The sequence below is a fragment of the Papilio machaon genome, chromosome 6 (genome assembly GCF_912999745.1).
Source record: "Papilio machaon chromosome 6, ilPapMach1.1, whole genome shotgun sequence".
NCBI classification, from domain to species: domain Eukaryota; kingdom Metazoa; phylum Arthropoda; class Insecta; order Lepidoptera; family Papilionidae; genus Papilio; species Papilio machaon.
The window spans coordinates 3,303,853-3,316,574 of record NC_059991.1 but is presented as its reverse complement, the minus strand read 5'-3'; the positions used below and the strand labels follow the sequence as shown (position 1 = coordinate 3,316,574).

General features: G+C 33.0%; 4 protein-coding genes across 4 annotated transcripts; 1 reads left to right on the top strand and 3 right to left on the bottom strand.

Moving 5' to 3' along the window:
• Window positions 1-1,133: 1,133 nt before the first annotated feature.
• Window positions 1,134-2,083, bottom strand: LOC123721067 (cuticle protein 7-like). Its single transcript, XM_045678329.1, has 3 exons — window positions 2,049-2,083; window positions 1,511-1,867; window positions 1,134-1,428 (listed from the first exon to the last, which is right to left on the bottom strand). The coding sequence occupies exons 1-3, from the start codon at window positions 2,058-2,060 to the stop codon at window positions 1,183-1,185; spliced, it is 615 nt and encodes a 204-aa protein (XP_045534285.1). The 5' UTR covers window positions 2,061-2,083; the 3' UTR covers window positions 1,134-1,182.
• A 1,112-nt stretch (window positions 2,084-3,195) lies between these two features.
• LOC106716568 (cuticle protein 19-like) lies at window positions 3,196-4,299 on the bottom strand. The gene is made up of 3 exons (XM_014510100.2): window positions 4,236-4,299; window positions 4,003-4,155; window positions 3,196-3,454 (listed from the first exon to the last, which is right to left on the bottom strand). Exons 1-3 carry the CDS (start codon window positions 4,245-4,247, stop codon window positions 3,293-3,295), a joined length of 327 nt encoding a protein of 108 aa, XP_014365586.2. The 5' UTR covers window positions 4,248-4,299; the 3' UTR covers window positions 3,196-3,292.
• A 721-nt stretch (window positions 4,300-5,020) lies between these two features.
• On the top strand, window positions 5,021-11,500 carry LOC123721084 (histidine-rich glycoprotein-like). The gene is made up of 7 exons (XM_045678395.1): window positions 5,021-5,091; window positions 5,252-5,395; window positions 5,563-5,729; window positions 6,134-6,146; window positions 10,439-10,576; window positions 11,002-11,168; window positions 11,425-11,500. Exons 1-7 carry the CDS (start codon window positions 5,080-5,082, stop codon window positions 11,480-11,482), a joined length of 699 nt encoding a protein of 232 aa, XP_045534351.1. The 5' UTR covers window positions 5,021-5,079; the 3' UTR covers window positions 11,483-11,500.
• On the bottom strand, window positions 8,353-9,468 carry LOC106716567 (cuticle protein 7). The gene is made up of 4 exons (XM_014510098.2): window positions 9,429-9,468; window positions 9,218-9,355; window positions 8,584-8,750; window positions 8,353-8,499 (listed from the first exon to the last, which is right to left on the bottom strand). Exons 1-4 carry the CDS (start codon window positions 9,438-9,440, stop codon window positions 8,448-8,450), a joined length of 369 nt encoding a protein of 122 aa, XP_014365584.2. The 5' UTR covers window positions 9,441-9,468; the 3' UTR covers window positions 8,353-8,447.
• Window positions 11,501-12,722: the final 1,222 nt, after the last annotated feature.

Here is a 12,722-nt window from a genome sequence, read left to right as displayed (position 1 = left end):
ATTTTAATGTACATTTAATTCTCCTGATAATGAACAAATTTATTATTGTTTTGATAAGGATTAATATTAAAACCGAAAAAATTAAATCGCAAATAACGTGCGATTTTCAATCGCTTTTTCTTAATAAATAAGTAGTTATTGTGAGAAAACATTAAAAGATAAAAAACACCATTGCTGACTTTTATGTAGCACTTTTTGATTTCTACGATTCTCTCACACGTTATTTTTTATAACTCTAACGGTTTAGCCTACGTAAGCAAAAAAAAAGGCAAATTTTAAGGGGCTTAGAAGCACGCCTTTTATTCGTGTATATTAAACTTTAATAATATTGAAAAGAACAGGTATAAATAACCTACATCATGATGAAAACTGGATTTTAATTTGTTTCGTGGCTTAGCAGAGCATTAAGCCAAACAGCGGTCATGAAAACTAGTTTGTTTTTTAAGATTTATAGACTGATATTAGATTATTGTAGTCTATGTTTTGTCGGCATGTTAGGGATTACAATGTATATGAAAGCGGCAGTGCCGTGCGATAATGGTACTCCATCCATTTGAAATTAACACTACGAATTTAAACAATAAAGAATCATATTATGTAAATCCTTTTGTTCTTTTATCTTAATTTTGTTTATTAATTGGATTATGGGAGAAACAGCTATAAAAAACTGGGAAAGATCAAAACAGAAAATAAAGTGGATTTTTTAATTTTCGTTCTTTATTTGATTATTCGTTAACATAAAAAAAAATTGCTTGTAATTATTAACATTTTACGTCCTATTTGTCACCTTGATGCCAGGAATGCCGTTCACAATCCATGACCCAATAACAGATTGAAGAAATATGAAAATAATAATTTAACTATAATATTTTCTTTTTTTTACAACAATTCAATTGAATTCTCTGTTCAGTCTATTATTTAATGTGCTAAAGCAGTGTTTGCAGGAGCTTGGTTGAGCGAATTTCCATGCATAAATTGGGACTCGTACGAGAAGCAAAATTTATACTATATGTAACTTCTAATAACCTCTCTGGGACACGGGCGCTATTTCTTTATTTTATTAAGTATACAAGGAATATAATAAGGTCAGAAATTAATAACTTAATTTTACTTGATACTACACATATATTTTGTTTTATTTAATAAATAGTAACAAAAGTCTTGGTCTATTCTAGATCTAGTCTAATAATGGGCGAGAACATGTGCGGGTGCTGAAACGGCGTGGCGCCCTGGAGCTGAGTGGCTGACGACCGCGTTAAATCCGTTGTGTGCATCGGCCGTGTACTGCACGGTGCGCACTGAGCCGTCAGCTTCGAGGAGCGAGTAGTCACCGTGCACAACATCGCCGTCGCGGCTCTCGTGCTGCGACTTGTTGTCACCAGTGTGTCCGTCGGCCACGGAGTACGCAAAGTCGTATCTGGGGTGAGCCTGAAGAAAAACAATAACAACTTTAATACCTCCAAAACCACAAACATTTAAACAAATTTACAGTAACATGTTTTCAACTTACGTATTCATCTTGCTGGGCGGCGATAAGCCTAGTGGCGGGAGCGGCGTGGCTGATGAGGGGCGCGGCGTAGTGTGCAGGTGCGGCAGCGTACGCTAGGGGAGCAATGCCGTACGCGGCACGCGGCTGCTCGTGACGCAGGATGGTCTGAGAGGACACGGCATGTCCAGCGGAGATACGGGCGGGAGCCGCGTAGGTGGCGATGGGAGAGGCTTGGTAGGCAAGGGGAGCAGCGTGGATGGCCTGTGGCTGGTCGTGGCGCACGATACTCTGGGAGGATACCGCCGCCGCTGAGGAGTAGTGAGCCTGGGGCAGGAGACCCGCCGCAGACACTGCCAGGACGGCGCTCAAAGCTACGATCTGTAACGAATAATTTATTTATTGCGGTTTACTAAATTACTGAAGTATGTATCCTTTATTTTAAAATTTTCATAAATAGTTAAATTTCATGGACTCGGAGAAATCATAGATTTGCTGTTACTGGTTACAATGAAATAAATATAAAATCTGGATATAATTTGCTCATTATATTTTCACTCACTTTTGTGAACATTGTACTTGTATAATGTTTGTAAGTAACTGATACGGATTTATAGTAACTTCCTTTTATATATTGTATCCATTTTATCAGTTGCAAGGTCGACGTGTTAAAAGTTACAGCTTTCGTATTATCTCGATTTGCTACTTCTATCTATTTAAGGACAAGTTATGCAAAGCATGTTATAAAATATTTTATTTTTTAGGAACCAATAAGTACAAAATTTTCATGACTAATATTATTTTTATCTGATTAGCATTAAAATTACTAGTATTTTTTGGACTTATAATTTATTGAAACAATTCTTGCTTATGTTTTCTATTATGCTTTCATTTATTGCCACTTTACTAATTGAATAAAATCTGAATAAATGTTCTTTTTCAAAGATCTTAAGCTATCAAAAATTATAAAAAAGGAGTAGTATTTAGACTATTAAAATATGTTCCAATGAAATATAAAATTTCAGGTAAGATAAATTAGAACACAATAGATTTTTAACAAGTATTTATTATTTATTTATACCTCTCCTTGCGTTGTCATGGTTTTGTTTACCAGAAATACCTACATGTTTTGAACTGCTACTCTCTCCCGTTTACGCCCTTTGGTTTAAAAGATGATTAAATAAAGCTTATTTCAATTTTTACATCTTTGTGAATATTAAATATATAATAATGTTCTATAATTAAACATGCACTATTTGGTAACATTACATAACCAAATTTATCTGCGGTCAATGAAATTGTAACACCAGCCGGTTTTGTTTCGGCTCTCGAATGCGTTGCTAATTGGTGTCAATAATTTCCACCAATCAAAAAAATTGCCGTTACACTTTAACACTTTTTTTATCAATGTACCACACTTGTAACGTCCGCAAAGGAATGTGTTACATAATTTACTATGTTTTTTTATGTATTGTCTATGTTTATTTTATGTTTTATTAATTAATGTTTATTTTATCTAAACAGATATTTTTCGACAGCTAAAAGTTCTACTCGAAGATAAATAGTTCTTTGTCAAGATTAAACTGGTTAGGGTAGACGAACACTTTCTCGAAAAAAACTAAAAAATTAGATATTATTTTTATTGCAACAATCTAATACAACAATCAAAACAAAATTCACAAAACATTACCCACTTGTGAATAGGGTAAAAACGTATTTGACGGGCTTAATTTTATAAAAAAAATTATGTTAAGAATATATGAGTCCTCCGTTGATGGTACAAATAGTAAGACGTTTCTTTCAGTCTTAATGGTGAGAGTCATATTTTGTCACTTTAACAGTGCCATGAGGGTCGTGCCAGGAGTACCCGCTCTCGCTCTTGTGGCCATCTCTGTGCTCATGCTGGGACTTTATGTCGCCCGTGTGGTGATCTTCCACTTTGTATTCGAACTCATACTTAGGATGTGTCTAAAAATAATAAAAAAAATATTAAAATTACATGTTCCCTAAAAATAAGGAGTAGAGTGAATAACCGCAACATTAATAAAATTTTGATATTAGAATGAGGGTTGGTTTGTGAGCTTTGTTGTGCCTGGTAAAAGGTCGTTGCTTACGTTTCGACTATCCAAATACATTGGATACGTAACAGCGGTGTTTAAAAACAACATTTTGTATTGGGATCTTGATTTGTCGGAGAAGGGGATGCATAGTAAGGGGAATTATCTGTTTCTGTGCGTCGATTAAAGGTAGACAACGGATCTGCAATTGTGGCTGTCTATGGGCAGCGGTTGCATTGCTATTTCAGCGAATCAGGTGGTCGCTTACCTACACGTTTGCTAACTTATGATATAAAAATAGATATCGTTATATAAATTCTTGTAATTGGATGATTGTTGATGGTTTGATGATATTGGAATCATGAATTGATGACAGCGAATCTAGTTAACGGCTTTATATGTTTTGCAAGAGAGCATGGCTTATGAATTAATATGGAACTGGTGAATAAAAGTACTTACATAATAGTCATGGTGATGATGATGACCGTGGCCATGGACATGTACGGGATGATGGTGACCGTCGTGACGAGTGATGTGTATAGATGAATAGCCATCATCATGTGCATGGCTAAGACCAACAGCGAATATGGCTATTGCCGCAAGACAAATGACCTGCAAAAAATATCCAGTCTTCTTAAAAAAGTCGATTTATCAACTTAAAATAATGTTTCTATATTTTATGTAATAAATACCTTAGAACTCATTTTTAATTTTACTGATTTTACAAGATATTGTTACTTGAAGATCACGTAGTTGAATGATATGTCAATCACGCTAACTGGAATTTTTATATCTAAATTCATGCTGAATTTCAAGGCTACGTTTTCTCATAAACGTACGTAAATTGTTTTAGAAAATAGCTTGCGACAGAAAAAAGTGTTGCTAAACCTGAATGCATTTAATATTGTTTTCTAAACAATACTATGAAAAGTAATTAAATCTTTCGAAGAGTGCCATTGATTTATGATGTTTGTTATTTAGAAATTTAATTTATTAATTGCCATCTTCATTTAGTACTAATATTTATATCTCTACGACACGACGCTATTTCATTTACTATATTATATTCAAACGCTCATCATCACGAAATTAAAGTTCACATGGTAATTTGTAAATTGCAAAGTCATTAGGATTGATCCCCTTCCCCCCTCTTTCTGAGTATTCTATAACTGTTTTGCAACTTTATCAACCTAATAAGGCCTTCTCAAATGCCGGCAACGCAACTGCGGTTCCTCTGGTTTTGCAGATATCCGTGGGCTTCCATGAACACCTCGGTATTCCCATTGCTCGTTTGCCCCCTTATGTTATAAAAAAATCTAATAAACAATATAAATTTTAATTCTTAATGTTTCACGTATAAATTCTTAGATTAATTTAGAAATTATCCAATACGAAACTATTGCAACCTTGATCAAAATATCGTTGCAAATGTTATGGTGACATTAGTATAAAAATCACGAATACTGCTCTACATACATCAGTATTGTTTTTCGTTTTGCAGTAAAACGCTAGTTACTCACGCATAAATAAATCAATATGTTCTCTCAGGTTAGCATACGCTTATGAAAAGTATTAATTATTCTAAGCCCATTCAGTGATTCAAAATTTCAAAAAAGAACTATTTTGATTATTATAATAAAACGTCCATAGTCAATATTAGCAATATATAATTATACTTAATATTATACTATTATATTTTAATTTGCAGATATTGTTCATTACCGTTATCGTCGCAGCAGTGGTAGCTCAAGATCATGGTCACGCGTTCTCATCCAATCACATCTCTCGCCACGACGGACATCACCAGACTGTGCTCGGCCATGGTCATGGACACGATCACCTTGATTATTATGTATGTAGCATCATAAAATTAGTACAGTTGTGATATTCTGCAAACGCCTTATCATACACGGGTTGATCAAATTTGTTGAATAAATGTGTGGAGTTTGTAAAGTGCTAACTACTGTAAAGTATTTGATTTTCAATCAGTAAAATTAAAACTGAATATTATTTAAACAGACTCGTCCAAAGTACGAGTTTGAGTACAAAGTAGAGGATCACCACACTGGCGATAAGAAGTCACAACACGAGCAGCGTGACGGCGACGTGGTTGTGGGCGGGTTCTATTTGAACCAGCCGGACGGCTCAGATAGACACGTGGACTATCATGCGGACCACCATAGCGGGTAAAACTCATATTTTTATTGAATATTAAAAGGGACAAATTAGCAGTGATCCGTCAATGTTAAGTTATCACCGATGCCCTTTTGCAACACCAGAGAAAGTGCAGCCCCCGTAGACAATGTAACATTTTATTATCGCTATTGGACGTAGAATCGACAAAGTATGTCACAATGTACAAGAAAAATACACGCAAGTGACATATGAAAAGTTATTGTCAATTCCATACATTTTTGACATTTCGATTACCGACATTGCTTATAGAATGTTACTTTGACAACGGGGCAGATGCGTCGTTGGTCTTTGACAAAGAGGTGTGTTCGCTGCTTGCTTTTACTTTAAATTGTTTAGAGAAAGATATTTCTTATAATCTTACATCCGATGATCTTTTTTTTCTCTAACTTTTCAGATTTCATGCGGATGTTAAATACAGCACCCATCATTTTCATCATCACCACTAAATGTTACGATATTTTTTTTCTCTCCTATTCAGTATTTTTAATTAAGAAAATGGTTACAGTTACCTACTGTTGATTTATGTATAATAAATTTTTGTTCAATAAAGACTTAAAATACACAAATATTTAAAATACGTTTTTTAATAATCGTACGTGTAAACAAATGAATGTGTAAAAGACTAACTCCCTTAATTATTATTATTAAAAAGTATAATAACAAGCTATGACCGCGACTCCGTTCGCGCGGAATTAAAAAAACTTAATTAGTACCCTGTGTTCTTCCAGATTATGTTCTATATATGTAATAAAACTTATTCTTGTAAAATATTCAAAGGCCAGAAAAAAATAAAAAAAAACTTTAAAAATTAAATAAAATTTACCTTAGAAATTGAAATTTTGACTTCAATTATTTATTATATTGATGTATGATTTTTTTCGAATCTCATCTGATAAAGCCGCCAGTAATATACAAATAGTGAAAAAAAAAACAGAAAAAAAAAAATTAATTTAAAAACTAAAAATTAAATATAACCCATTATTATCCCATTACGAGACTAGGCTTTAAATTTGTGTTTTGAAGAGTAGAATTTTTTAATTTTTTTAAAGGTTTTTTTTAATTTTTTCTGGCCTTTGAATATTTTACATCAATAAGTTTTATTTGAGCAAGAAATCAGTTTCATTGTGAGTGATCCATCTGTATTTGGTATAACGCAATGATACTTTTGTGTACCTGTGATAGTTTTAGCTAAAAAAAATTATAACCCATTATTATCCCATTACGAGACTGGGCTTAAAATTTGTGTTTTGAAGAGTAGAATTTTTGAGAATTTTTTAAAAAAATTTGAAGGATACAAACAATCTTAAAATTCGTTTTTTAACTTTGGAATGAAAAAAAAAACAATCAAATTTATGATGAATAATTTTTTGCATAAATTTTTCAAAAAGTTCATCAAAAAACACAAAATTTAAAATAAAAAAATCCCAAATCGGACAATTTTTCACCAAGTTATGGCTATTTAAAAAAAATATAGGCGAAATTTTCAAAAATTCATATCTCGATTGGCTGAATGAAAAAATTTGAAAAAATTCATAGAAACCTTTTTCGAAGGGTATAAAAAGATGCCCAAATTTCAGCGAAATCAGAGATGCAAATCCAATCGGTCGGATGATTTGGCATGGAATGCCCCATATATATATTTTATTTATGAATTTTAAAAAGAAGAAAATCAAAAACTGCACAAAAATAAACATTTATGCTATAAATTCTTTTCATAACAACTTTATGTTTGAAAAGTGTAATACTTAAATAACAATACTGAATAAAATATTAATTTGTATGTTACTATTAAAAATTAAAAAAAAACCAGTGATAAAAAAATGGTATCTATGAAGGTAAAAAGGATAACAAACAAAAAAAAATCTATGAAAACTTTTCCAAAAGTATAACAAAAAATCATAAACGGGAAATCCTTAAAAAACACAAATCACCTTAAAATTATGATTTTTTATAATTAATATTTTTCGCGTTTTGGGACCGCGTTTGGGGATATTTTTAAGTCCTCGATCAATTATTTTAGTTCATGTTGTGATATTTATGTCTAAATACATAAGTACTTATAGAAGACTAGCTGTCGCCCGCGACTCCGTCTGCGCGGAATTAAAAAATCTTCATTAGTTGCCTATGTGTTCTTCCAGACCATGCGCTACATCTATGCCAAATTACAGCAAGAGCAGTTGAGCCGTTCTGGAGATACTTTAAAATAAACATCCATCCATCCATCTATCTATCCATGCATCCAACGAAACATTTACATTTATAATATTAGTAAGATAGTAAGATAGCTTTGCGTCCCGAAATCGACTCGCGCCGTTTGCAGTGAATGGATTGGTATTACTACGGAGGAGGATGGAAGTCCATAATCTATGCCTACTCCTCTAGGATAAGGAGGTGAATTGTGAACTGTTTGTTTTTAATCGGCACTATATTTTCCTTTGCCATGTATTAATTAAATAGGAAATACAGCTCTGACGAAATAACAAAGACTTCTTGGAGAAGGCAACACTAATATTACTCGATGTATATTAATTTTGTACTAAGGAATGCAGCGAAAAATAACAAATTGTTTCTAGTCTTAGTTTTTATTTAAAAACTTTATAGTAGATATTTTGTTGTTCATGGTGCTTTTAATATAAAAGATTTGAATTTATTTGACACATCATCACTTAACACCATATTCCGGTAAACTATGGGTGACTTTATCCAATTCAATAATGGTGATGAAGATGATGGGTGCTGTACTTCACATCTGCATGAAATCTGTGAAAAAAAAAAACACATTAAGAAGTATTACGGAAATCAAAAAGAACATTGTACTACAACAAATTGATTGTTAATAATTACCCTGTGTGATCATCTGCGTAGTACTCCACATGTCTGACAGAGCCGTCTGGCTGATGCAATGAATAAGTTCCTTTCACTGCATCACCGTCGCGGTGCTCATGCTGTGATTTCTGGTCTCCAGTATGGTGATCTTCTACTTTATAATCGAACTCGTATTTTGGATGAGTCTGAAAAGAACAGTAAGTATGAACTAATTTTCCTCGTCGGAAGAGACAAAACTGTGTCCCTTTAGTTTATACAGGAAGCAAAAGAGTAAAGGGAAATTAATAATGTATTATTGTATGAATCTGTAGGTTTGACAATCACATATTCGTTAACTAACGGTGCCAAAATAACAGAGATTATAAATATCATTCAAACTTAGCAGCAGTATCGGGTTTTAATTATAAAAATGAGACATATACTCGTAGATAATCTTGTTTAGAATTCAATAGGCTTGGTAATTTAAAGCACCAAGCACGTGTATTTATAACACAGTTGTTCTATTTATCGATTAACAAGATTAACCAAGTGTTGGTAAACTAATGCGGTAGACGTCCGACCGTATCTTTCAACCACATCATCACTTTACATCACATGGGTTATTGAAGCAAATGTTTAATGATTATAAAAAGCTGTTCAGTATTTAGCTTACATAATAGTCAACATGTCCATGATCGTGTCCGTGCACAGCCTCGTGATGACCGTCATGACGTGAGATGTGATTTGATGAGAACGCATGACCGTGATATTGGGCAAACGCTACTGCTGTTATGGCAGCGAAGCACAGAACCTTTAAAAAGAAAAAAAAAATGAATTTATAGATAAAACAACACAATAAAGAAGGTAAAAATATCTAATCATACCTTAGGGAACATTTTGTTATTGATATTTGTTCTTGTAATTCTAGCAATTCACTAATATCTGTTCCATAAAATACACGGTTTATATACCAAAAAAACGATTGTTCAGGGTTATTGTTAATACCAGTCGTTAAATTTCTAATGATACTTTTAATACTTACATTGTAACAGTGAAAGCGTAACATGAATTTGAATGTTTACTCATTCTAGAAATCGTAATGTGAAACGTTAATATTTTCCGAAGTATTAATAAAATGTATTAATAATGTAATGTAGTAGTGAAATGGAATGTATTGTTATTTATTAATGATATTATATGTTATTATTTTAATTACATTAAATTACATACCTACAATTGTATGTTTGCATAATCTGTCAATATCGAATAGATTTTATTATAACAAATGAAGCTCGATTAGAATTCAATATGAAATTTTCATTCAATACTAATTAAAACGATATAAATACAGTCAAAACCGTTTATGGCGACATCGTTTAGAACAACATACCGGTTAAATTGACCAAAATCAAAGGTCCTGGCTGAATGTTATATACATATCTTTCCTATTAATACCTGTCACCGGTTGTTACAACTATCGGTTTTTACGACTCAATATGAGTAGTCCCTTCGATGTCGTTATAACAGATTTTGACTGTATTATTAAATTTCATCTAAATATCTTGTTTGGAATATTTGGAAAGTTTAAATTTGTTGGCAGCTCACAAAATACAAGTCTTGCGTGGATTTTCTATCTTTCATAATTTTACTGCGTGAAATTATAACAACCTTGATAAAATGGCATTGCCTTTTTATAAAAGACTTGAGATCTATGACATATTCATCAGTTTCAAAGTGCTTTAGATACAAACAATATGTTTACCAAGGTATTATTCTCTAAAATTATACTAAAAAGTTGTCTTAACAAAATAAAAATATAACTTTTGTTTCCAAAACAAAATTTTATTTTTTCGATTGAAACAGTATTTTTTTTACTTATTTTATCAACTTTCAGGTCTCCTGTTTGGTCCTGCTCGTCGTCGTAGTGGCAGTGCAGGGTTATGGGCATGCCTTCTCATCGAATCATATCTCACGGCACGACGGACATCACGAGGCTGTGCATGGACATGACCACGGACATCATGATTATTATGCAAGTTATTTTTCCTTAATTTAGTGTATTAGAATAAAGTGGCAGGTGAGCAAGAGGGTCACCTAATATCTGTAGCCACCAAAAACTAGAAAATTTGCTGATCTGCAGCTTATTTTCAAGAGTTTTTCTTGCGTTTCTCACACTTAATAAAGAGAAGAGAGTAATGACAGAAAAGGAATATTCCTTTTTCCTATATTCTCTTATCCTTTCCTCTATTAAGATACATTTATTACATATTAGAAAAGGCCAAAGCCACTACACTCATCAGATAAAACGAGGAAATACTTCCATTTCACGTCTGTCTTTTGTGTGGTCGTGGTATTTCACTGATCGAACTAGACATTTGTGCAGCAAGTTAGGCTACAGCAGATTTTAATATTATTAAATTAATGTTTTTCTAACTAATGAAAATTTTGAAACTACAGACTCATCCTAAGTACGAGTTCGAGTACAAAGTGGAGGATGGTCACACGGGCGATATTAAGTCACAGCACGAGCATCGTGACGGGGATGTAGTGAAGGGAGGCTATTCTCTGCACCAGCCCGACGGCTCTCACAGACATGTGCACTATCATGCTGATGATCATACCGGGTAAAATATCATGAGTGACTACATTTCCTTTATGAAGTATAAAATTCATCACAAGTTTTTTTTGATATTTTGAATATTGGAATATACGAAAAGAAACATTATAAAGGGAACTGAAACCTCTTCAAGTAAGATGTTGAAGAAATTTAAAGTCGTGTTTAAAGTGGTGGTACTTACATTGCTTTGAAAATATAAGATTTTAAACATTATGGTATGGTTTAATTTTTTTAAGTTAACAAAAGTATTCTTTCTTTTTCAGATTTCACGCGGACGTGAAATACAGCACCCATCACATTGTGCCACATCATCATCATTAGTGTTACTATTACAGATATTTGTATTGTATTTTAAATATGGAAATAAATAAAAATATTGCCTAAATTAATACATTTTGTTATTTCTGTGCATTATGTAAGTTAATATTCATTACACTTATCATCATACTACACCGTAATATTCATTCTAGTGCAATAAAATCTTCTTTTTTTAGTATAAAATAAGACTTTTACAATAGAAGGGACATCTAAAAAAATTAAATTACTGGACTCAAAGGGAAATCTGGAAGAGTAATAGTTACTTAGTAATGTGTACTACATAACTGCAAACATTGTGGGATATTATAGGGCTCTCTCTGCTCGTCCTCATAAATACTGACACCTCATTGTGTTCAAGTTACTATTTGAAATCATCGTAAAAATCAATCTTCTTACTTTATCCACAACAAAATTATAAGGGTGACGATAGACGAAGTTCGTTTTTGTACGCCCGCGCCGGTAGCATCTTTCCTCGATAAAAATTGTGTCGCAAAGGTGCTAGGATGCATTCTATTTTTTTTTTTTTCATAATATTTGTACATATGTGTCATTACAATTTTTCTTCCCCCTCTGCCTATCTTAATGATACGGTGTAATACCACGACCAAACAGAAGACAGCCGTGAAGTGGAAGCAAATCCGCGTTTCGCCTAATAACTGTGCATGTCGGAGACCTAATTTCAGTCCTCTTTTCATTCCCTAGAAATTCAATGAAATTACTCTGCCAAAGCCCAAACATGAAAGAAAAATAGTTTATAAGTAAAATGTACCACAAAACGGTAAACAATCTGGGACAACACAAGGGGCTCTCTTCGCTCCCCCCGATTGAGTTATTATTATAGGATAAATAATTAAACATAATTTTTGTCTTCCGAGCTGTTTTTTTTAGATATTATCATGTTTGGGAAGTTTTATATCTGTATTAATCTTCAAATTGCGAAACTCTTCGCATGGAGTGCAGTAATTGCTTCATAACATTTGCTTCACGGAGGGAAGTGTTTGTTTGTCATAAACTACTTGATTCAAGCTACAGCATTCGTGCTTCTAAATCTACACCGAAGTAATCACTTCGGTGTAGATTTAGAATTTAGGACGGGGCCAGGTAAGTAATAAGACCAGCTCAGTTCACTGTTCAACTATATTGAAACGGAGTTTCGAAAATTATGTCTTGGACTGTCTCCCCGAAAAAGATAATGCTACTTTCCCCCTGGCAGTTTTGGTCAAAGTTGTAATAAATATTATGT

What these genes read in the sequence shown, in the direction of transcription:
- LOC123721084 (XM_045678395.1), top strand. An exon ending in ACGATCACCTTGATTATTAT is followed by an intron (nt 5,396 to 5,562) that starts GTATGTAGCATC and finishes TTATTTAAACAG; the next exon opens with ACTCGTCCAAAGTACGAGTT. An exon ending in CATGCTGATGATCATACCGG is followed by an intron (nt 11,169 to 11,424) that starts GTAAAATATCAT and finishes TTTCTTTTTCAG; the next exon opens with ATTTCACGCGGACGTGAAAT.
- LOC106716567 (XM_014510098.2), bottom strand. An exon ending in ATGGACATGTTGACTATTAT is followed by an intron (nt 8,751 to 9,217) that starts GTAAGCTAAATA and finishes TGTTCTTTTCAG; the next exon opens with ACTCATCCAAAATACGAGTT. An exon ending in TACGCAGATGATCACACAGG is followed by an intron (nt 8,500 to 8,583) that starts GTAATTATTAAC and finishes TTTTTTTCACAG; the next exon opens with ATTTCATGCAGATGTGAAGT.
- LOC123721067 (XM_045678329.1), bottom strand. An exon ending in CCGCCCAGCAAGATGAATAC is followed by an intron (nt 1,429 to 1,510) that starts GTAAGTTGAAAA and finishes GTTTTTCTTCAG; the next exon opens with GCTCACCCCAGATACGACTT.
- LOC106716568 (XM_014510100.2), bottom strand. An exon ending in ATCATCACCATGACTATTAT is followed by an intron (nt 3,455 to 4,002) that starts GTAAGTACTTTT and finishes TATTATTTTTAG; the next exon opens with ACACATCCTAAGTATGAGTT.